This window comes from Sus scrofa, chromosome 4, assembly GCF_054392235.1.
Source record: "Sus scrofa isolate SSC_HxYL_T2T_F1_AM1 chromosome 4, Sscrofa_HxYL_maternal_Yorkshire_Landrace_v2.0, whole genome shotgun sequence".
Taxonomy (NCBI): domain Eukaryota; kingdom Metazoa; phylum Chordata; class Mammalia; order Artiodactyla; family Suidae; genus Sus; species Sus scrofa.
Genome location: NC_139386.1, coordinates 85,463,727 through 85,486,230, shown reverse-complemented (window position 1 = coordinate 85,486,230; position 22,504 = coordinate 85,463,727). Strand labels below are relative to the sequence as shown.

Sequence of the window (22,504 nt, the reverse complement as noted above, 5' to 3'; positions counted from 1 at the left end):
CTAGCTACATGGACCACCATGGCTGTCTACAGGGAGAAGGAGGGTGCTGGACTCAAGGACGGGAGAAGGGCTTATTTTTCCCAATCTTCACTCTCATACTATTCAGACTTTTGCCACATTCACGCATTTCTCCAACAAAGAAAATATTCCTCACAGTGGAGCATTAATAGTTCTTCTTATGTGAATCTCAGACACACTTTTAAGAGAAGATAAATCCAAATAATATCTAGAGAGACAGTCTCCCATTAACAGAAAAGTGTTAAACATATTAAAATGAGGCAAATGAAAGTGCTTCTAACCTGTGACTGGTGTTTTTTAATCTTGGGGGGCTGCCTACTTCAGAATGCAAATTTCATTAAGAAACAGTAGCTCAAAAATACTGTTAAAAAGCAGACCAGAAGTAAGAGCAAATATCACCACAGTGCTAAGGGGCAGTCTCTCACCGGTACCACCTACTTGAATGGGAAAGGGTGTGTTAAACTCTGCCTCTATCTGAAAAATGGTAATTTCTTTCTTTAAAATCTAAAATAAGTGGAAAAAAAAAAAAAAAAAACCCTCCTGAAAACAATTAGGAATGGTGGTCCAGAGCAGCACTGATTTTATTAAACCTTTATCTTGTCTTAATAACAAATACCATCTGTAGCTATTTTTAGGTAGACTGAGACAAAATTAGAGAGATTATAGTAAACTGAAAAAAGTTCCATAAATAAGTGCCCAGAGACAAAGAACCTGTTGCCAATTCTACAAACCACTTGTCTATTACATCTCCTGTGCCTTTCATTGTGCTCTTCTCCCTCAGGATGTTTTCTGATAAGAAGAATAAATTATGATTTCCTTAGATACCACAAATTACAAGCACTACCACTTACACCAACCTCCCCCATCCCCAACCTACATGAAGGTTTGTGAGGCACTGTGTCCAGGTTACTTACTCTGTCATGAAGGAAGATAAGAGCCAGCAATATGTCATAGATCCCAGCACAGACCTCTGCAGAAGACAGTGTTTCCAAAGCCACTTCCAGAGGCTGCACTCGCTCTGTGACAAGATGAATACCATCCGCTTCCACAGTGCAGGATAAAAATCTCAGCAAGCAAGGGTGACGAAGTGTCTTCAAGTGCTTTAAAAATACAAACAGAGGAATTCGTGAAGGGAATGACTGAAAACAAGATTAATTAAAGTTTCATAGATGTCGTAGTCAAGTCAGAAAATGTATACTTACATTCAAGGTCATTTTCAACTTCTTACTTCCCTGACCTATGGCCCCAAGATTCAAACAGGCAAAGAAGAAGCTATGATTCTGTTATGACGGTATTCACATTACCAACATTTGCACTATTCCAGTGACTTCCAGTTCCGTTATGGAAGTGGAGGTCCTCCAAGGGCCCAGATCTCCAAGGATTACTGCTATAAACTTTAAACAAAGTGTCAGAAACAACCACCTGAGATCTCTGAAAAAGTAAACAAAAACACTTAGCTTACAGAAGGGAGTCACTGATGGGGGTGAGTTTCTTGGTTTGGGGAATGTCCCTTCTCACAGTTGTGCACCGAAGGTTGGCCCCCACCACAAAGCAGTATAGCAAAGGTGGCTAAAATTCTAATAGAAATCTTCCCATCTTTTTGGCCAGGAGAATCACAGAAAGGAACCAAGGCAGGCTTGACTATGAGGAGGATGTCCCAGAGGGGAAAAAGGGGGAGAAGAAGATGCCCTAGTTATCTATTCCCACACAGATCTCAGATTAACCCCGGCACCAAGCCTGCACAGGACAGACCCAAACCAACACAGCAAAGTTAGGTTTGAACTACCATGCAGAGGAAGGCTGAGAGGAGAAGTTTGGGTTTGTCTGTTTGTTTGTTTGTTTCCATTTTTGGCCACCCCGCAGCATATGGAATTTCTGGATCAAGGATCAGATCCAAGCCACAGCTGTGACCTATGCCACTGTGCCAGACTGGGGATCAAACCTGCATCCTGGTGCTGCAGAGATATTGCCAATCTCATTGCGTCACAACAGGAACAGAGCAGTTTAAAAAAAAAAAAAAGACGAAGCTTGAACCTAAGGGGAGTGGCTGCCTGCTAAACAAAAAGCATCAACATTCTCCAGAGGACTATAGCAGAAACAAGAGTCTATGCAACAGGACATTCAAAATGTCCAGGATACAAACCAAAGAACCACGAAAACGTGAAAAGACAATAGCAAATATCAACCCCAAGATGGACCAGACATACCAGATGTTAGAATTATCAGAAAGAATTTGAAGCAGCTATTACAACCATTCTTCCTTGAAGGTAAAAGAAATAGTTAGAAGTGGAAAGACAGAAGTCCTCAGAAGAGAAATAAATGTTACATAAAATAACTAAAATGGAAATTTTAGAAACTAAAAATAAAATATCACAAATTTAAAAATTCAATTGATGGACTAAGTAACTGAAATGATGATGACAGATGCAAGAGTCAGTGAACCTGAAGATATTAACCAATCTAAAGAAAAAAGGGTTAAGGACCCGACACTGTCTCTGGGGATTTGGGTTTGATCCCTGGCCTTACTCGGTGAGTTGAGGATCTGGCATTTCCGTAAGCTGCAGTGTAGGTTTCAGATGTGGCTCAGATCCAGTGTTGCCAGGGCTGAGGTGCAGGCTTCAGCTGCAGCTCTGATTTGACCTCTAGCCCAGGAACTTCCATATGCCACAGGTGTAGCTGTGTTAAAAAAAAAAAAAAAAAGAATCCTACCACAGTGGCTCCAGTCACTGTGAAGACGCAAATGTGATCCCTGGCTGGCACAGAGGGTTAAAGGATCCAGTGTTGCTGCAGCTGTGGCATGGATTCAATCCCTGGCCCATATGCCACAGCTGTAGACAATTGAAAAAAAGAAAAAAAGGAAAAAGTAGTTTTTAAAAAATGATCAGGAGTTCCCGTCGTGGCACAGCAGAAATGAATCCAACTAGGAACCATGAGGTTACAGGTTCGATCCCTGGCCTTGCTCAGTGGGTTAAGGATCCAGAGTTGCCGTGAGCTGTTGTGTACATCACAGACGTGGCTCGGATCTGGCATTGCTGTGGCGTTGGTGCAGGCCAGCAGCTGTAGCTCCAATTAGACCCCTAGCCTGGAAACCTCCATAAGCCATGGGTGAGACCCTAAAAAGACAAAAGACAAAAAAATATAAAAAATGATCAAAGCTTAAGAAACCTGGGTGAAAATAACCAAAAATATAATGCACGTAACTGGAATTCCGAAAAAGAAAGAAAAAAGAATCAGGGTATAAAAATATAATGGCTGAAAATTTCCCAGATTTGGCCAAATACTTAAGTTCACAGATTTAAGAAAGAACACCAAATAGGATAAATCAAAGAAAACTACATCTAATTACATTATCAAATGGCTGAAAATCAAAGAGAAATAAAAAATCTTGGAAGCAGCTAGAAAAATACAACACATTAGGTGGGAATAACAAACGGAATTGATACTAGTTTCTCATAAGAAAATAGAATTCAAAAGACAAAGCAATGAAGGAAAAAAATTATCGACCCTGAATTCTGTATCTAGCAAAAATACCTATGAGGAAAGAGGGCAAAATAAAGGCATTTTTGATCAGAGAAAAGAGTAAAGTTGTTCCTAGAAGACCTGTTCTACAAAAATGTTAAAGAAAGTTCTTCAAGCTGAGGGGGAAATGATATCAAAGGGAAACCTGGATCTTCAGGATTGAAGGAAGAGCATCAGAGATAGTAAGTATCAGGATAAATTTGAAGGCCACACTTTGATCTCTTATTTAAAATATGTATGACTATAAATACTGTTATCACTGCCTGGTGAGGTTTTCAATCTGTGCCTTGATGCATATGTTTGCACAAGCATGTACCCATACAGTTGATATTTACGTAACAAAAGAATAGCAAGGTTGGGTGCTGGAGACACTACATGATTCCAAGGCTCCTATATTTTATGTGACTGTGGTACAATACTAACCACAAGTAGACTGTTAAGAGTTAGTTATGTATACTGAAATCTTTAGTGCAACCATTAAAAAAAATTAAATATAGCCCCTCAAATCAAGACACATTAGATGGAATACTAAAAATATTAAAATAATTCATAAGAAAAGGGAGAACAGAACAAAAAGCAGAAGTGGATAAATAATAATAATAATAAAATTCAACCAAACTAGTAATTACGTTAAATGTTGATGATCTAAACACTCCAATTATGAGTGAATAAAAAAACGAAGACCCAAATCTATGCTGCCTATAAAAGACATACTTTAAACACAGAGCTAGGTAGACAGACAGAAAATAAATAAATCTGACAGAAAAGAATATACCATAAAAACAGTAAGCATAAGAAGGCTGGAGTGGATATATTTCTACCACGCAAAATACTCTTCCAAGACAAAGAGTATTGCCAGAGGTAAAATGCATTTAGTACTTAAAGAATAAAAGGGACAATTCATTAAAAAGACCTAGTAGCTATAAGTGTGTATATGCATAACAAGTGTGTACAACAGAAACACAAAATACACATGAAACAAATACTGGGAAAATGAAAGAAAGAAATAGACAATTCCACAATCACAGTATCAGAGTTGGAGATTTTAAAGCCTGTACCTCAACAATCAATAAAACTTACCAAAAAAACTACCTTAAATAAATAAATACAAACAGAAAACCTGAACAATATCAATTACCTTAATCAAACTGAAATTTAGAAAATACTATATCCAACAACTGCAGAATATACATTCTTTACAAATGTACATGCAATATTCACAAAAACAGACCATATGCTGGGCCATAAAACAATTGTGAATGGATTAGCACCCTAATGAAGGGTAAACATTTCAAATTTTTTTCTTTTTTTAGGGCTGCATCTGCAGCATGTGGAAATTCCCAACCTCAGGATCGAATCAGAGCCATAGCTGCCAGCCTAGGCCACAGCCACAGCCACACCAGATCTGAGCCTCATCCACCACAACCTACACAGCATGCAGCAATGCCAGATCCTTAAGCCCCTGAGTAAGGCCAGGGATCAAACCCACATCCTCATTGATACTAGTCAGGTTCTCCCAGTGAGTCATAATGGAAACTCCAACATTTTGATTTTGTTGATCTTATTTTCTTATTTTTTGCCTTTTTATTTATGAACTACGTAGTCTCCTTTAAAATATTCGACCATTTTTAAAACTTTTCTTATTGTCCAGAAAAGTGACTGTCAAAGGATTTTGTTCACACCAGTAAAAAAAATTAGATAAGTGCCTTATGCATAATATATAATACAAATATATAATATACATTTTGTATATATATAAATAAAATACATACAGTACCATAAAATACCCAAAGAGAAAGTACCAAAACAAAAGAGTAAAAATAAATTTAAATAGACATTCTCAATATTTTTCCCTCAAAGGACAATGAATGTTGCACAGTCCCTAGGGTATGGCTAGCCCACTTAAGAAATTCCCAGAAAGGATTAAGACGGCAGAAGAGAAGGACTAGAGCTCACCTTCTCTCATAAAAACAACATAATTACAAACAAATGCTGAACAACCTTCAACCAAATGGACTGGAAAACGATATCCTGTTCCAGAAGACAAAGTGGAAGCCACATCAAGAGGTAGGAAGGGGGATTACGAGATATAAGCAACCCCATACCCGCTGGGTGGGCAGCCTGCAGACTGGAAAGTAACTGTATCACAGAGACTCACCTACAGGAGTGAGAATTCTGAGCCCCATGTCAGGTCCCCATGCTTGGGAATCTGGCAGTGGAAGAAAAAGCCCCCAGAGCATCTGGCATTGAAGGTCAGTGGGGCTTGTGTGTGGGAGCTCCACAGGACTGGGGGAAACACAGACCCCATTCTGAAAGGTGCACACAGGCTTTCATGAGCAATGGGTCCCAGGGCGAAGGGGGGGCTCCACAGGAATCTGGGTCAGACCTGACTGCAGTTCTTGGAGGATCTCCTGGGAAAACAGGGGGTGACTGTGGCTCGTTGCAGGGGAGGGACATTGGAAGCAAAGCTCTTGGGAATATTCATCAGCATGTGCCACCAGAGGCACAGGAATCAGCCCTACCTACCAGTGGGCAGGCACCAGTCCCTCCCAACAGGAAGCTTACAGCAAGCCCCTCCCACCCCTGTACCAACTTCAGCCACAATGGGGGCAGACATCAGAAGAGAGGCTACAACTCTTACTGTCTGCAAAAAGTACACCACACCAAAAACCTATAAAAAATGAAAAGGCAGAGACCTATAACTCAGATAAGGGAGCAAAAAAAAAAAAAAAAACAAAAAAACAGAAAAACAGCTAAGTGATCAGGAGATTATCAGCCTACAGGAAAAAGACTTTAGACTGCTGATAGTAAAGATGACGCAGGACACTGGAAATAGACTGGAGGCAAAGATTGATAATTTAGAGCAAACACTGAGCAAAGAAATCCAAGAATTAAAACTTAAGCAAGCAAAGATGCAAAATACAATAACTGAGATAAAAAATTCATTAGAAGCAACCAACAGCAGAATACAGGAGGCAGAAGAACAAATAAGGGAGGCGGAGGACAGACTAGTGGAAATCACTGATGCAGGAGCAAAAAGGATCAAAAAGAAATAAAGACAGTCTCAGAGAACTCTGGGACAATGTTAAATGTACCAACGTCTGTATTGCGGGGTGCCAGAATTCAAAGAGAGAATTTGAAGAGATAATAGCTGAAAACTTCCCTAACATGGGAAAGGGACCACTCACTCAAATTGAGGAAGCACAACAAGTTCCACATAAAATAAACCCAATGTGGAACACCCCAAGACACGTGTCAAACTGACCAAAATTAAAAACAAAGAGAAAATACTGAAAGCAGCTAGGGAAAAGAAACAAATAACATACAGGGGAACCCTGATAAGGTTATAAGCAAATTTTTCAACAGAAACTCTACAGGCCAGAAAGGAGTGGCACAATACACTGAATGTTGAAAGAAAAAAACCTCGAACCAAGATTACTTTATCCAGCAAGGCTCTCATTCAGATTTGGAGGAGAAATTAAAAGCTTTACAGATAAGCAAAAGCTAAGAAAATTTAGCAACACTGGACCAGCTTTAAAACAAATACTAAAGGAACTCCTATGTGCAAAAAAGAAATTCCCACTATGGAATATTCTCCCCCAATGCACACCTTTTTCCTTTGTCCTATTTTCTTAGCAAACAAAGAGTATACACTGATGGATGACAAATTTAAGAAAATTTGGGTCTGAACATAAGAGGTTAACTGTGTAGCTGCTTTCCTTCCCTGGTTGGTCTTATAACAGCCTATCAGATGCAGATTTCCCAATCTCCACCCATTCTGTTTACCCCCTAAAATTTGACTTGAGCAATTTAGGAGATCCATAATTCAAAATTCCTAATCCAGGTAATAATCTTATCATGTATGTACAGCAAAACTTAAAATGCTGGAGTAGTGGTTTTCCTTTTAATTCACTCAGTTTTTCTAAAAGAAATTACATGAATTTAAATCTCTAAGGACTACCCTATACAATCCACTGCACCTGGGGAAGCCTTGCAAACCAATCATCAAAATGGGAGGGAAGTGATGGAAGATTTCATCTCGAGAAGAACGACCCTCAATCTAATACCAGGTTTTGTTTTCCTAAATAAGCACTTAGTACACAATGTTCCAAAACATCTTCTTGGAAGAATAGGAGATCGTTTAAGAGTCCACAATGCAGCACAGGTACAAGTTTTGTATCAGTCACCTCGAACTTGTCTATTAAGCTTCACCCAGTTAAGATCATAAGAGAATCTTCTGATTGGATTGATGTGTCCAAATTATTTCTTATCTCAAATTTTGGCAACTCTGGAGTAGCTCCAATAGGGGTTTTGTTTTGTTTTGGTTCTTATGGGCACACCAGCAGCATATGGAAGTTCCCTGGCCATGGATTGAGCCACAAATCACACCACTGCTGTGGTAATACAGGATACTTTATTTAACCCACTGTGCCTGCCCAGGTTTCCAACCCATGCCTCTGCAGTGACCCCAGCCACTGTAGTTGGATTCTTAACCCACTGTGCCACAGCGGGAACTCCAATAGGGTTTATTTTTATTAAGAAGGAAGCTGTTACCCTCCCCTGGGTTACTCTAATAAACAAGAGTTTAGAATTTCTTTAACTAGCAATTATAAACTATTACTTTGTATATCTGCCTTTAAAACAATCCATCCATACATAAACAAACAGTGTATCAAAGGCCTAGATAAGCCAAGAATTGTGCTAGTGGGCTGGTTGAAAGAGTACTAAATGAAGAGAACTTCTTACAAGTATCTTTGGAGTTGTGGTTTCTGAGTAAAATTATGCAGCCTCTTTCATATTTTCATTATGAGAAACATTTCAAATAACTTGCAAGCCAAACATGAAATACTTCATCAGGAAAAAATCTTCATTCAGCTTTTATGTCTAATTGTTTTCCTTTGGTTTTAAACCTTCTTTTATTCTCCTTCTAATAATACTCAGGGCAGATTAGTAAGTCTGAAGGAATCTACCTGGTTCAGTGCTGGCATGGAAATACAGAGTCAATAAATGTCCATCTGATTAATAAAAATAAATTCAACTTTTACTTCTGCTTATTTTTTTTACCTTACATGCCCAGTAAAATTCTTGATCTAAAACGATTTGTGTAATGAAGCAAGAAAGTAAGGAGTAACTCCTTGCATGATTCTGAACAAGTCCCTTAACTTATTTGTCTTTCAGCTTTGGCACACACAATGTTATGCATAAATTAGGCATAGATTCACAGGAGAGGTCAGCAGTTAAGAATTCAAACAGAAATGAAATATGTATGTACACACACACACACACACACACACACACACTCTCTGGCCATGCCCACTGCATAAGGAAGTTCTTAGGGCAGGGATCAAACCCAAGCCACAGAAGTGACAATGCTGAGTCCTTAACCACTATGCCACCAGGGAACTTTCTGAGTATTTCTTGATTCAAGCTTCTGCTACTCCAAAGCACAGAGGGAGCAACAATATGCACTAAGTGTAACTAGGATATCTTCTCAATGAACATCAGTTGAGAGATAAATGCTCTTGCTCTGGTGAAGAAAGGAGACTTGTCGAATGAAAGTGACTTGTAAGCATTTGTCCCAAAGTTACTGAATAGTTATCACATCTCATTCACTGCACTAGGTACTGATCTTTGAAAGAGGATTCTGAGTAAAGACCTGTATTATTAAATACAGTAGTACTAGATAATTTGGCAATATGTATACTTACCTAGGCCCATACAGAGATGTTAAATATGAGATTCTAGCCTTAAATATAAACTATCCCTACTGTTAGGGAATCAGTTATGACTCAGCTATCCAGATAATTAATTCAAGCCTTAGGAGCTTAACTTTTCATTACCATTCTGCCTCTGATTTGCCACAAAATAGTGGTTCTTAACGATAGCTCAAATTCACTTGCAAGTTTTTTAGACAGTGTTTAATTTCACTCATTAAAGAAATATGACAAAATAACAAGATGTCTAAACCAGAAAGCAAGAATTTTCAGGGAGAAATATTATTCCTTGTATTCCTAAAATGCAAATCTGAGTCAAAGATGGAAGTACATTCTGCCTTTAAATGTCCACTGCCTGGAGGTTAGATCATAAACTAGTAGGAAAATGCAGAAAGGAAAAGAGATAAAGGATTCTAGGTTGGAAAGCCTGCATTTAGGTGCTGGTGGAGATATTTAATAGGCAGGTGGAAATATAGCTCTGGAGCTCAGATAATAAGCTTTGACAGGTATTTAGAGAAGCAAGGATGAGAATATGAAGTCTGAAAACTGGTGGGAGCTTGGAAAGAGCCAGTTCCCCATGGTGACCCTATCATACCTGAGGGAGGGGGAGTACTCAAGTTCTCCTGAATGGACAGTGCTCAGAGGACTTATAAGGGAACCAGATTTTGATCATGAGGGCAAGGAAATGATTTTTTTTTCTCTTTCTAGGGCCACACCTACAGCATAAGGAAGATTCCAGGCTAGTGGTCAAATCGGAGCTGTAGCTGCTGGCCTATGCCACAGCCACAGCAACATGGGTCTAAGCTGCGTCTGTTACCTACACCACAGCCCATGGCAATGCTGGATTCTTAACCCACCGAGCAAGGCCAGGGATTGAACCCGCATCCTCATGGATACTGGTTGGATTCATTAAAACTGAGTCACGATGGAAACTCTGGGAAGGAAATAATTTTTTTAAAAGCTGACAATGGGAATTCTCTGGTGGCTCAAGGGGTTAAGGATCTGGTGGTGTCACTGCTGTGGCTCTGGTTGGTTACAGCTTAGCACAGGTTCAACCCCTAGCCTGGGAACTTTTGCATGCTGTGGCCACAGCTGAAGGAGAGAAAAAAGCTGACAATGTAGGGAAGTTTATTTATGGGAATAAGGGTTGTAAATAGCATAGAAAAGGGCTGAGAAGGAGAGGAACAGAAAGAAAATGTCAACAAAAGGAAGAGCAGTAAAATATTCTTTAAGTAGAATGCACAGCAATCATCTCTTCTATTTCCTTCTCATGCCCACACATCGTGGGTTCTCAAATATGTTAACCAACTCTCCCACAAAGCCACCTGTACCCATCACCCTTAGAAGAGCATGTTGTTTCCCAAGGCACTAAACAGAGCAGTTACATAGCGTCTATATACCAACTCCGATGTGGATGCTTGGTATAAAGACACTCAGGAAACATTCTTTGAGCTTTACTTACCATGAAGCCCTAACTAAGCACTTAGATCATAGCAAACCACAGGAACCAAGTTCTGATTTAGGATTTATCATTCCTTATAGGCTATTGGTTAGAAATGACTCAGAGTCACTAGGCAGAAAATTATACTATTACAGCTAGGGAATTCAAGATAAAGCAAGAAGGTGTGATGGGCTTGAAGTATTTCTGATATTGTTTTGTGGCCAAAGGTTATACCTGCATTTCATCTTATTCCAGAGGCCGAACAGGGTGCAGTAATCGTTATTTTTTTATTTACAACTTGCTACCAAACAAATTTTGGCAAGGAAAACACTATTTACCTGCATGAAATGGTCATTAGAACCACTGAAGGTAGGATTAGGAACCTGAACTCTAGCAAAAGTGAAGCAAGCTAATTATGTTGTTTTAATATTTCATGTACCTAGGAAATCAAGCCCATAAAACCTGACACAATGCCATACATTTCTCAAATATTGTGACCTACATCTAAACTCCTTATTATTTTGTTGCCATTTCAAATTTCTCAGATTCACAGCTCAGGTACTCAAAGCCACAGTATGACCTGACGGCCATAAGAGACAAGTATGAACTTCTTGAAAAGACCCAGTCATGGCTCAGAAAGGTATGATCCCAAGGGGGAAAAATAATTTGAATTTAATTACTAATATTACATATTATAATATAACCCTTTATAATCATTAAAAAGGTACAAACCACTTAAGTAGACCTATGAAATAGATATCAATGTTTCATACTTGTTGATAGTACAAAGTGACTCAGAGTTATATAGATCATAATTCTAATAAAATAAAGATAACAAATCAATCTGAAAAGTAGGCCTGCCACAATAAACACTGAAGAGTTAATTAATGCAGCTATCGTTGCCTTTTTTGAACCTTCCTGAAGATAATCTAAATGGCTGCATACCCAAGGAAATGCTAGCTATCCAAGGAAATATCAGCTAATGCCTCTTTACTTTTGTTTTTTTAATTAGAAAAGACACTTTAGTTTGTTTTCCTGAATTATATTCTGAGGGAGAATCATTTTTTTTAATAAGAGGCCAGGCTCCCCTGACAGTAGGTCAGCCAGCATGCTAATACACTGGCACCCTTTACCAGGAGCAGTGGTTAGGAGGTGTGAGGTAAAAGAATCTTTTTCCTAAGGAGGAAACTGAAGCCGCCTGAAGTTACGCTCTAAGGTCTCAGCAAGAACTAGAGCCCAGGCCACATTCTCTCTGAGGCATCCGGTCCAGCATTCTAGTTTCACATTCTCTGAGCAACACAATGCCTCAGAGAAGAAAAAAAAAAAAAAAAAAACAGTAGTTACAGTTCCTAAAATATTTAATACACTAATTAAAATGCACTTAGTGCATTTTTGCTAAACTAGATTAAGTCCTTTTCTCTTCTATAAGCCACATAAAATCACCTCCCAAACTTTCTCACTAAAAAAGTAAAATATGACAATAAGAGCTATCATGCTGAGTTGTACAAAGCTTTTGGCCTATCTGCAGTACTTGACCTTGTCATGCACACTGGAGACACTCCCATGAGGTAAGGACAACTATATTTTTCAAGGACATGAATAAAAATACTATTCCTTATGACCCGCCCCCTTTGAACTTTACTAATTCCATTTCTTAAATAGAAAACAAGACGTAAAAAGTACAACCATTAAGTAATCACCTATCACAGTACCTTGGCAGCTTTATTAACCTTGTCTTCGTTTTCTCTCTTATACACAAAAACGGAGGCGAATTTACCATCTTGCAAGACAGCGGGATAAACAGCAAGTCCGGAGGGTAAGGTGAATGGTGCTTCTTTCAGGGTGTAGCTCTTCAACGCGCTGTTCTCTGATCCCATCCCTTATACCCTGAGGCTGTGGTGCTGCAGCCCCTCCTCAAAGCCAAGCAGACCTGAAAGAAAATAGAAAATATTTCCAAACACTGAGTCCCTATCTGTGACATGAGCCAGACAGAGATAGGCAAGTACTCAGACCCAGACACAAAGTTCCTACAATCCTCATAAACTAGGCTGTTTGACAATAAAAATAGTAAATGCTCAGCAAATTACCCAAAATGCTTGTCAGGTAACAACTAACAACTCTAGACAAAAAGCACTTAGGAGTTCCTGTCGTGGCACAGTGGTTAACGAATAGGACTAGGAACCATGAGGTTGCCCATAATGCTTTTCAAAGGTATGCTAAAAGGGGGAAAGAGCAAAACTGTATAATATCAAATGCAAAAAAAAACCCACACCCACACGAGGTTCTAGAAACTACACCGTACTCTACAATGACAGAAAATAGATGTAGTTGCCTGGGGCGGGAGCAGTTAGAGGGATCAAGGGAGAGGAAAGGATTAGACAGCTATGAGGAAACCTGGGGGAAAAGGATATGTTCAGTATCTTGATTATGATTCTGATGATGTTTGCAAATATCAAAGCTTATAAAACTGTACACCTTAAAAATGTTGTTTATTAGGTCAATTAGACCTCAACAAAGTTGTTTTAAAAAGAAATCTGTAATGATAAACCTATAGCTATAGCTATTTATGTATTATACACACATAAATGCACGCACACACACACACACGGACTTGGAAAAATATGCTAAAGTATTAGCAGAGGTTTGCCGTAGATGTCAGATCATAGGTGATTCACATACATTTGCCTGCACCTCCCAAATTTTCTACAATAAGAACACATGTTTCTATATAACAGGATACAAACTCATGTGGTTACAACAGGCAATACAGAGCAGTCCAGTGGTATTGGGAGAGGAGCAAAGGGTCTACTGTGTGCACAGGCACCTACTGTAAGCAGGCTTGCACTATGAAGGGAGCCACCACAAGGACCAACCTAGACTGCTGTATCAGTTACCTGATCATGCCAATTACCATAAAGAGCCAAGAGCCTGAATACTTAAGTGGAAATTTCCATATATACATATATGTTTTGGTCTTTTTAGGGCCACAGCCAGGGCATACGGAAGTTCCCAGGCTAGGAGTTGAATCAGAGCTACAGCTGCTGGCCTACACCACAGCCACAGCAACACAGGATCTAAGCCTCACCTGCGCCCTACACCACAGCTCTCAGCAACGCTGGATCCTTAACCCACTGAGCGAGGCCAGGGATCGAACCCACAACCTCATGTTACTAACCTTATTCGTTTCAACCATGCCACAAGGTGAACTCCAGAAATGTCCATATTTTTCAATTTTGGCTCATTTTTCAATGTTTTTGAACTTGTATAGGCCAAACATATGTCTGAAAACTTTGTGGCAGTCAGTTTCTAGCTCTGGCTTTACCATATTTTAAAAGTAAAAAGATAAAAGTTCTTACTAACTCTGGCACTATGGCAAGCAAGTTATTAGTTCTAAGTAACACAGCCAAAAATTCCATGTAGACAAAAATTTAAGTTTAAAATCTGCATCCTTTGAGTAAATATAAACCCAATAATCATTATATACAGACCCTCTACTTGGCCTTTTTCCCACTTTAGTGAAGTTCCATACAACACTTACTAGGTTATCAGAGGATGTGATGCTGCTCAAAACACATACACAAAACAGAGAATTTCAAATGCCTGCAGACTCATAAACATCACTGTATAAGGAATATAACATGTATAAAGACTAAAGCTATCTAAAATTGATGTTTTGGAGTTCCCGTCGTGGCTCAGTGGTTAACGAATCCGACTAGGAACAATGAGGTTGCAGATTCGATCCCTGGCCTCAATCAGTGGGTTAAGGATCTGGCGTTGCCGGGAGCTGTGGTGTAGGTCACAGACGCAGCTCGGATCCTGTGTTGCTGTGGTTCTGGCGTAGGCCGGCAGCTACAGCTTCCACTGGACCCCTAGCCTGGGAACCTCCATATGCCTCAGGTGCAGCCCTAGAAAAGACAAAAAAAATTTGATGTTTTTTAACACCCAAGAATGTTTCTGAGGATAAAAACTATGTTGGCTTTGTAACAAATTCAGAGTTCCTACTTTCCTAGCAATTTATCTTTCTTAAGAATAACAGAAAGAAAGAAAGAAAGAAAGAGAGGAAGAAAGGAGAAATGGCAAGTTATCTCAACTACAGTAGACTCTTTAAAAAAAAAAATTTCAGGGGTTGGGGCACCAACACCCTCTCAATCAAAAATTTGAGTACATTAGTCAGCCTTCTGTATTTGCCATTCCAAATCAGTGGATTCAACCAACTAAGGGGATTCACCCAGCTGTCAATTGTGAAGTACTACAGTGCCTATTTATTGAAAAAAATCTGCCTCTAAGTGGACCTGTGTAGTCCAAACCCATGTTGTTCAAGGGTCAACTGTGAAACATCCACCTTCCTCCTGGGACTACAAATAAAATTAGCATTTATATAGGATCACAGAAAAGCAACTACTGTTAATACCTCTACTCTGGAGATGGTGGGGTGCCTTCTGGCAACGCCCCGCCCCCCAACCCTAGCTCCTGTAGGGAGGGTCATGTTTAGTACTTGCGTCTTGCACTCCTCTTCTTGGACACAGTTAATGGGTCTGGTGCCTACCCTGTAGACAATTCTCACATGAGCCATCTCTAGGACCCAGAGCCTGAATGCAGAGCTAAACTGGCCAATCACTGTTTGTCCCAGGAATCTGAATGAACAAGAGATATTTTTGTCTTATTAGCACAGCTGAAGGTAAAAGGATGTCATAGGATAGAGTCAGGGCTACGGTAAGGCAAAGCCATGTAAAAGCAGAAAACTGGCAAGCAGAGAGGAAGCCAGCTGGCAGCAGGAGAAGGAAATGCAAACACTAGGAGAATGACTTAGATTTAGAGGAACACGTTCTACCCCATTTCAAGGCTACAGGAAGCCCAGCTTCAAATCCACTTCCTCACTGCCACCCACAATCCTGGGTAGCCTGAGGTACCCCCTGAGTTAGCCTGAATGGGTCTCTGCTCTGAGAAACCAACTGCCATTTCACAAGCAGTTCTTTTTAACTCCTCCTGTCTGAAAAAACCAGTCAGACTAGAGGAGGGAGAAGAGAAGTGCCACTTTGGAAAGTGTATATATGGATGAAGCCAGTCTAACTTCCTTCTCTCTCCTAGCCACAAAATAGAGCTTTCCAAAATTCACACATAAGGAACTGCTGCAGGAAAATGAAAATTTTCTTGGCAGAGAATCTTCATGCCATTTACTTAGTTTTAATATTAATCTCTAAAGGAGATAAAACGGTCATGAGATTTCAGTGGCAGGGCTCTAGCTGAATGAATGGCAGTCAGCAAAGGTACAGCAATGGCCATTTACTTAGTCATTTCTAAATAGCAAAACAGTTCCTCGTGGGAACACTATTAACCTTCCATCTAACATTATGAATCCCACTATAATATCATTAACAATTGAGGGTTAAAAAAGCTATAGGAAGAAGTTAAAACTGGTAGTTTTTCTTAGCAGTGCATATTTGAGTCTAAGACCCTAAGAAAATACCACCTAAAAATTAAAAAGGAATGAATCCCTTTCTTGTAAGAACTCAAAAGGATAACATTTCATTGCTTTGAAAGCATGATTAATGCTGACAGAAGTCCATGATACTATCCGTGCAATGCTTACAGAGTAGCTGGGTTAGAGCCCATGTCCAGTGCAAACTTCATTAAGGGGAAATAAGATGTACTGTTGACTGTAATTTGAAGATGTCTTAAAAGCAGTAATTCTTAATTCTTAACTTCACAAAACTGTCTCCTAAGAGGCATCAAAACTGTTGATACAAAGTGTTTTAAAAATTATTTAATTCAGCTAAAACTGGCTTACTGAAATGTAATACTGATAAAGAAAAACATCTGGACTTCCAAAGTGCTCTTTTTTGTTTTGAGGAGTTAAGGGGGAAACATAAAACCTTTTAACTTTGAAATTAAGAAATCACAAAAATGCAGAAAAGGATATTCTAATATTGTGATATTAGCATGGGTATTTTGCAGAATTTACCATCTCCACCCTCTAATAAACGCTGGGTAGCCAGTTTCTGACATGAACATGCATCATGATCTTCTCTTTAAAATGTTGTTCACCTATCTTCCTCCATCCTTTTGCTTCCTTGGCCAGCATATCAAGTTTCTGGGCCACCTGTGGGATTAAAAGCCCTTGTCTAGGTCATGGGGCAACTCATACACTAAACTAAGAAATCAGTGTGCTCCGGGGAACGCTCTCTCCCTCTGTTCATTTCACAGCAATTAATCGAGATGATCTTGATCCTAGCTCCCTGGGCTTGGAAGTTCCAACCATAAGGGCTTGCATTGGGAGTTCAAAGGGCACCGTGTATTGATTCGTATTCTGCCATCTGGTGATAACAGTACTTCAGACCCTTTGCTTTGATCTCTTTCACATATACATTCCTTAAACTCAGTCCAGCAATACATAATGAAGCCTTTATGGACCAAAAGAACTACGTATGATTTCAGCTAAGACATGGGATGTTATGTGGGTATGCATAAAAAAATACTTAAAAATAGTAACAGGGATTCCAAAATTCAGGACTCACATGGTTTCCTATAAATGATTTTCCGGGAAATGTTTCATGTTTATTCTTAACAAAAAGCACTACCCAAAGACAGGAGCCAACTGGCCTCTGGGGGCCTGGCACTGGTCTTGGATCGAAAATGAAGGCAGCATCCAGCGCGGGGAACCCTAGGCTCCCGCGGCTTGGCCACGCTGCCTCCGGCACAGTCCCGGCCCGCCGCGCACACTCGCCCTGCCCGCTGCGAGGAGGGCGGCCAGGGGGCTGGGGCAGGGGAGCGGGGGTCCAACCGCGACTCCTCGGGACCACTGAGGGGCAGGGGCGGCAGTCCTGTGACGCTGGCCCCTCACCTTCCACACCTGCCCGCGAGGCGAAACTCCTTCGCTTCCTTCGAAAGCTCCGGCCGCCAGCGCCGCACCGGGCGGGGGTCGCCCGGGAAGCCCAGGTTAGCAGGGCGCCCCACATTCAGCAAGGAGAGGCTGCGCGGAGCCGGAGTGCAGAGCTCAACCGGCAGCGGCGCCGCGCCGAGCTCGCCCCCGAGCGGGCCCCAAGCGCGGACCCGAGATCGGGGCGCGCGCGCCCACCGCCTCGCACCCGGCCCGGCCCCCTCCCCCGCGGCCCAGGCCCGCACTGACGGAGGACGCCGCGTGGGGCTCCCTGTTACCTGCGGGAGGGCGGCGGGGGAGGCGGGCGAGGGTCTTGGCTCCGGTCCCCTCTTCGCCCCCTGTTGACACCAACCACCCTCACCTCCCCCGTGACGCTCTGGCCACTACACCCACAATCTTCTGAGGTCTGGTCCCTCCGGCACCATAGAGATTGTCCGGAAGCCGGATAGAATGCCAGCCTTCAGCCCTCCAACACCACCACTGAAGCGAAGGAACCCGGAACCGAGATAGAGCGGCCGCGAGGGTGATTCTCAAGCTGGTGCCATCTTGAGTGTGGGCGCCGGTGCCGACTCCGCCGTTCACTCTCTGTACCCGCGGCCTAGTTAGTCCGTGAAGGTGACTGCTTTCTTGGGCCTTAAGTTTAACGTGCAAATATGCCTTGATTTTAATTTTCAGGCTTTCAACCGCACAGTTTGAACTGCATTTCCGCCCAAATCTAAAATGGCCGTCCGCCGCCGCCTTGGACAAATAGGAAAGAGGCGGGCGGAGAATAGGAGCACTGTGGAAATTGGAGAGGACTTTCGGAAGAGTGACGTAGCTCACCCCAAAGCCCTGATTGGCTGTGCTGTGTGGGCCGAGTAGCGCGGGTCCGCGGCTGAAGCTGGCGGAGGTTGATGTGATTGCCGCTGAAGCCTTTCAGGCAGAAGATGCGAAGTTACAGTTAATTCTGCAAGGAGTCAAGTTAGGACTCTTAATAGTACTTATTATTAATATTAATCGTTGCTACTTAATAGCGTGTTGTGGAATAAAGAATATACGTGATAGTTTTAAAACTACATGATTCCAACCAAGTTTTTTTCTGTTATCTTTCATGTGACTTAGTAGTAGTTATTATCATCGCTGGTTTTTAACGTTTCTACTACCTAACAGTTGACAGCTAAGTCATTTGATCACCTAAAAATTTTTAATTCTTTTTGGTCTATAACAATATGGACAAGGACCCCACAATTTCTTTACCCGATTAAATAAAAGCAAGTATCAGACCAAACTTTGTCCCTTATTCAGAAATGAGTATTTATTAGAAAGTAGACACAAATAGTATTTTATCTGTCCTGTTAAGTTATTGAAGATCGAGCTCTGTCCTACGTCAGCACTGTCCTATGGAAATACAATTTGAGTCACATACGTCATTTTAAATTTTCCAGTAACCACATTAAAAACAGTAAAAACTCTGAGGTGAAGTTAATATTATATTTTAACACCTATCCAGAAGATAGGTGTTTTGTTTAGTCTTTTTCTTTCACCATTCCTCTCATTCCTTTTTTTTTTTTTTTTGCCTTTTTTTAACACCTATCCAGAAGATAGGTGTTAAAATATAATAAAAAAATTATTAATGGGATATTTTACATTTTTTGTACTGTCTTTAAAATCTGATGTGTATTTTTTACAATTTAAACTAGCCATATTTCAGTGCTCAAAAGTCACTTATAGATAGCAACTATAGTATGGGGGGTGCCATTCTAGAAAGTTGAGAAGCAGAAGTAGAGGGCTGCAGCGGTAGGATTCTGTTATGGTAGGATTCTGTTACCATAGTTATTCTCAGCATCTGGCAACCAGAAATCTTCCAGGACCAATAGAGATGAAACCTTAGATGGCATCTCTAAAGGCTGAGGACTCAAATTTTTAGACCATGTTTATTCAGGAGTGGAGATCATTCTCTGAGACCTCATCTCTAGTATTCATCATAACTAATAAGCTGATACTGGTGCCAGAAAGATGATACTGGAATCCGGGTTCTCGTTCAAGGTGGTGGAAGGATGACCTCCAGGAACACACAGGCAGCAATCAATGTCTTTGTTAAATAAAGGAAAGCTGATCGCTCCCAGGGTTGCTGGGAGGGGAGAGAAGAGCCCCCTTTCTCTATTGTCCTATAGGGGTTTTTATCTCTTAAAGGTGGGGAGAGGCACCAAAGTGGGGTTCAGAAAAATGTGGTTTTCCCTCATTGGCCTTATTCAAGTACCTATAGCAGTCCTTGTCCAGTAGGGCTTTGGGGGTTGGAAATGTCCTGGAAGTTCTGTGGGTTGTTTTGTTTTCTTTTGTCCTTTTCTTTTACAATTCCTCTCATTCCTTTTCTTTTTTTTTTTTTTTCCTTTTCTAGGGCAGCTCCCGAGGCATGTGGAGGTTCCCAGGTTAGGGGTCTAATCAGAGCTGTAGCCACCAGCCTACACCAGAGCCACAGCAATGCAGGATCGGAGCCACATCTGTGACCTACGCCACAGCTCACGGCAATGCCAGGTCCTTAACCCACTGAGCAAGGCCAGGGATTGAACCCGCAACCTCATCATTCCTAGTCGGATTCGTTGACCACTGCGCCACGTCGGGAACTCCTCTCATTCCTCTTTTATCAGTTGAGGAGTGGGCTAGAGATCTGCATTTTCTATATTAAACAAAGCCAGCGGGGAACACTCATTTCTTATAATAAAACAAAGCCTGTGGAAGTGTTACTCCCTGGAACCCTTAAGCCACAAAAGTTAATCAATGGCAATATCAAAGAATGCATCAAAGCCCATGCTCCTACACTGACTACCTGAGTTAACCTTCAGCCTCAATATTTTTGCCAATAAAAAGCCATTTCTGGTATTCACTATGATAATTAACAAAACATCTAGAGTCTTCGAATGTCAAGCTGACTAAAGTAATTTGTAGCTACATCTCTGGAATGTGGCCTTTCTGGTATGATGCTAGTTAAGTACTCCCGGAATGTGGATTCCTGATAACTAGAATGCTAGCTACTTCTAGGGCATAGCTTCAACCAATTAACCCACACAGAATATTACCCTGTCTGTGCTGAAGAAATTTAAAGTTGACCACAAATGGCCTGACACCCATGTTGTGAGGAATATTGGCCTTTGTAAACTGTAAACACTATACAAATGCTATAGAACTTACAGCCCTATGTTACAGACTATGTTTATTCCACTGTTGACTTTAAAAAAATGTGCTGGAAGTTGAGAGTTAAGTTTTATTTGGGGCAAAATTAGGACTTAAGCCTGGGAGACAGCACCTCAGGTAGCTCTGAGAAACTGCTCAGTGGCACTGAGGGAGGAGCTAGGATTTATAGGAGTTTTTGCTACAAAGGGCGGGAAGCAAGAACAAAAGAGGCCTGGGCTCACTGAAATCGTTCCTTTGATATGTACCTCTGCTATTGGGGCCAGTATCCTGAGTTTTCATAGCCTGCAGGACTCACTGCCTCTCACCCTTGGAGGAGACTGCGTTTGCAGATGACCCCGACATCGTTTTTTTATCCTTAACTACTGACTGGGCTGAAACCACCCAAGGAGGAAAAGGGGGAATATAGGGATGTGATAAAGGTGAGGGGAGGTGCACGCAGCCATACACATATTTTACAAATATTTGTTGCTGATCTCCTGAAGGTTACCACCAGTCACAAGGAGCAGACATCACCATGAAGGATTTTAGTCTTTCTCTAGATATGAGGAGATGCAAGAATTGGGCACATAAAACCTTCTCCTAAAAATATCTGACTATCTGAAGACCTGTTCTTCCAGTTTTCCCAGAGCACAGAGGGCATCACTCCTGGTGTCCACTCTGAGCTCTGTTCAGGAGGTGCTGTGGGTAAGCAGCTGTGGTGGCTCATAATTTAATCCATGTAGAGGCCGATGGCAAGTGACAAACTTCAGTTCACACCACAGATATTTAACACACATCTTTTCTGAGCTACGCACTGTGCTGATCACCGGGAAAGGAAGGAAGAAGATACAGTGATTTCAGGAAAGTGGGTTCTTTGAGAGACCCAAATAAAGTTTTGTTTGTTTGTTTGTTTGTTGCTTTTTAGGGCCACATCCACTGCATTCAGAAGTTCCCAGGCTAGGGGTCCAATTGGAGCTGCAGCTGCCAGCATACACAACAGCCACAGCAACGTCAGATCTCAGCCAGATCCACAGCTCATGGCAATACAGAATCTTTAACCCACTGAGCGAGGCCAGGGATCGAACCTGAATCCTCATGGATATTATTCAGGTTTGTCACCACTGAGTCACGACAAGAACTCAAAGGTTTTGTTTTTGTTTTTGTTTTTTTTTTAAGTGATCGAGGAAGTGCTAGAGCTTAGTGTTGGGAACGTTATTTTCATTTTTCAAAGTGTCCTGCCCCACCACCACTGCATACTGTGTGCAAAGCTGGACATGAACTAAACAACTCTACATGGCCCTGGTTATTCTGCTGCTTTTCTGACGTTTGCTCCTCATTCATCTGGTTAGTCAGCAAGTACTTTATAAGTGCTCATTATGTGCCAGCCTCTGCTCTAAAAACCAAGGGAACACCCACAAACAAAGCAATATAAATTTCCTCTTCTCACAGACCTCACATCTTGGAGGGAGGTGGGGATGGGGTGGTGAGAAGGGGAGAGAGAGGCAATTAGCATATAAATAAATAAATAAATCACGTAATGATAGATTCTATGAAAAAATAAAACAAGGTGATAATAGCAGCTAACATGTGTTGAGTACTTATTGTGTATTAGATACTTTACACATCTTAATTCATTTAAGTAATACATCAGTCCCACTTTACATATGAGGAAACTGATGCCCAGAGGGGTTAGGTAAGTTGACTAAAGTCACACAGCTGGTAATGGCATAGAGAAGTTTGCCTACAGAATTAATGTTTTTCACAACTATGCAATACCACCACCCT

The 22,504-nt window shown here is 41.1% G+C and overlaps 1 protein-coding gene across 17 annotated transcripts in view; it reads right to left on the bottom strand.

The window, feature by feature from the left end:
• The window catches only part of SCYL3 (SCY1 like pseudokinase 3), a 41,497-nt gene extending 23,503 nt beyond the window's left edge, over positions 1–17,994 (bottom strand). For 6 of the 17 annotated variants that reach the window (XR_014843891.1, XR_014843888.1, XR_014843892.1 and 3 more), the window contains exons 1-3: positions 17,848–17,994; positions 12,405–12,622; positions 933–1,118 (exon numbers count right to left, since the gene is read on the bottom strand). Coding sequence is in view for 8 of the 17 variants with exons in the window: in XM_001927973.7 (XP_001928008.2) it covers positions 933–1,118; positions 12,405–12,569 (351 nt within the window). In the remaining 9 variants the exon portion in view is untranslated. Of the gene's footprint in view, positions 1–932; positions 1,119–12,404; positions 12,623–16,654; positions 16,793–17,207; positions 17,663–17,847 lie in introns of those variants that run through there. The other 11 variants (XR_014843889.1, XM_005663107.4, XM_021089433.2 and 8 more) reach the window with 5 other exon arrangements.
• Between the last annotated feature and the right edge of the window lie 4,510 nt (positions 17,995–22,504).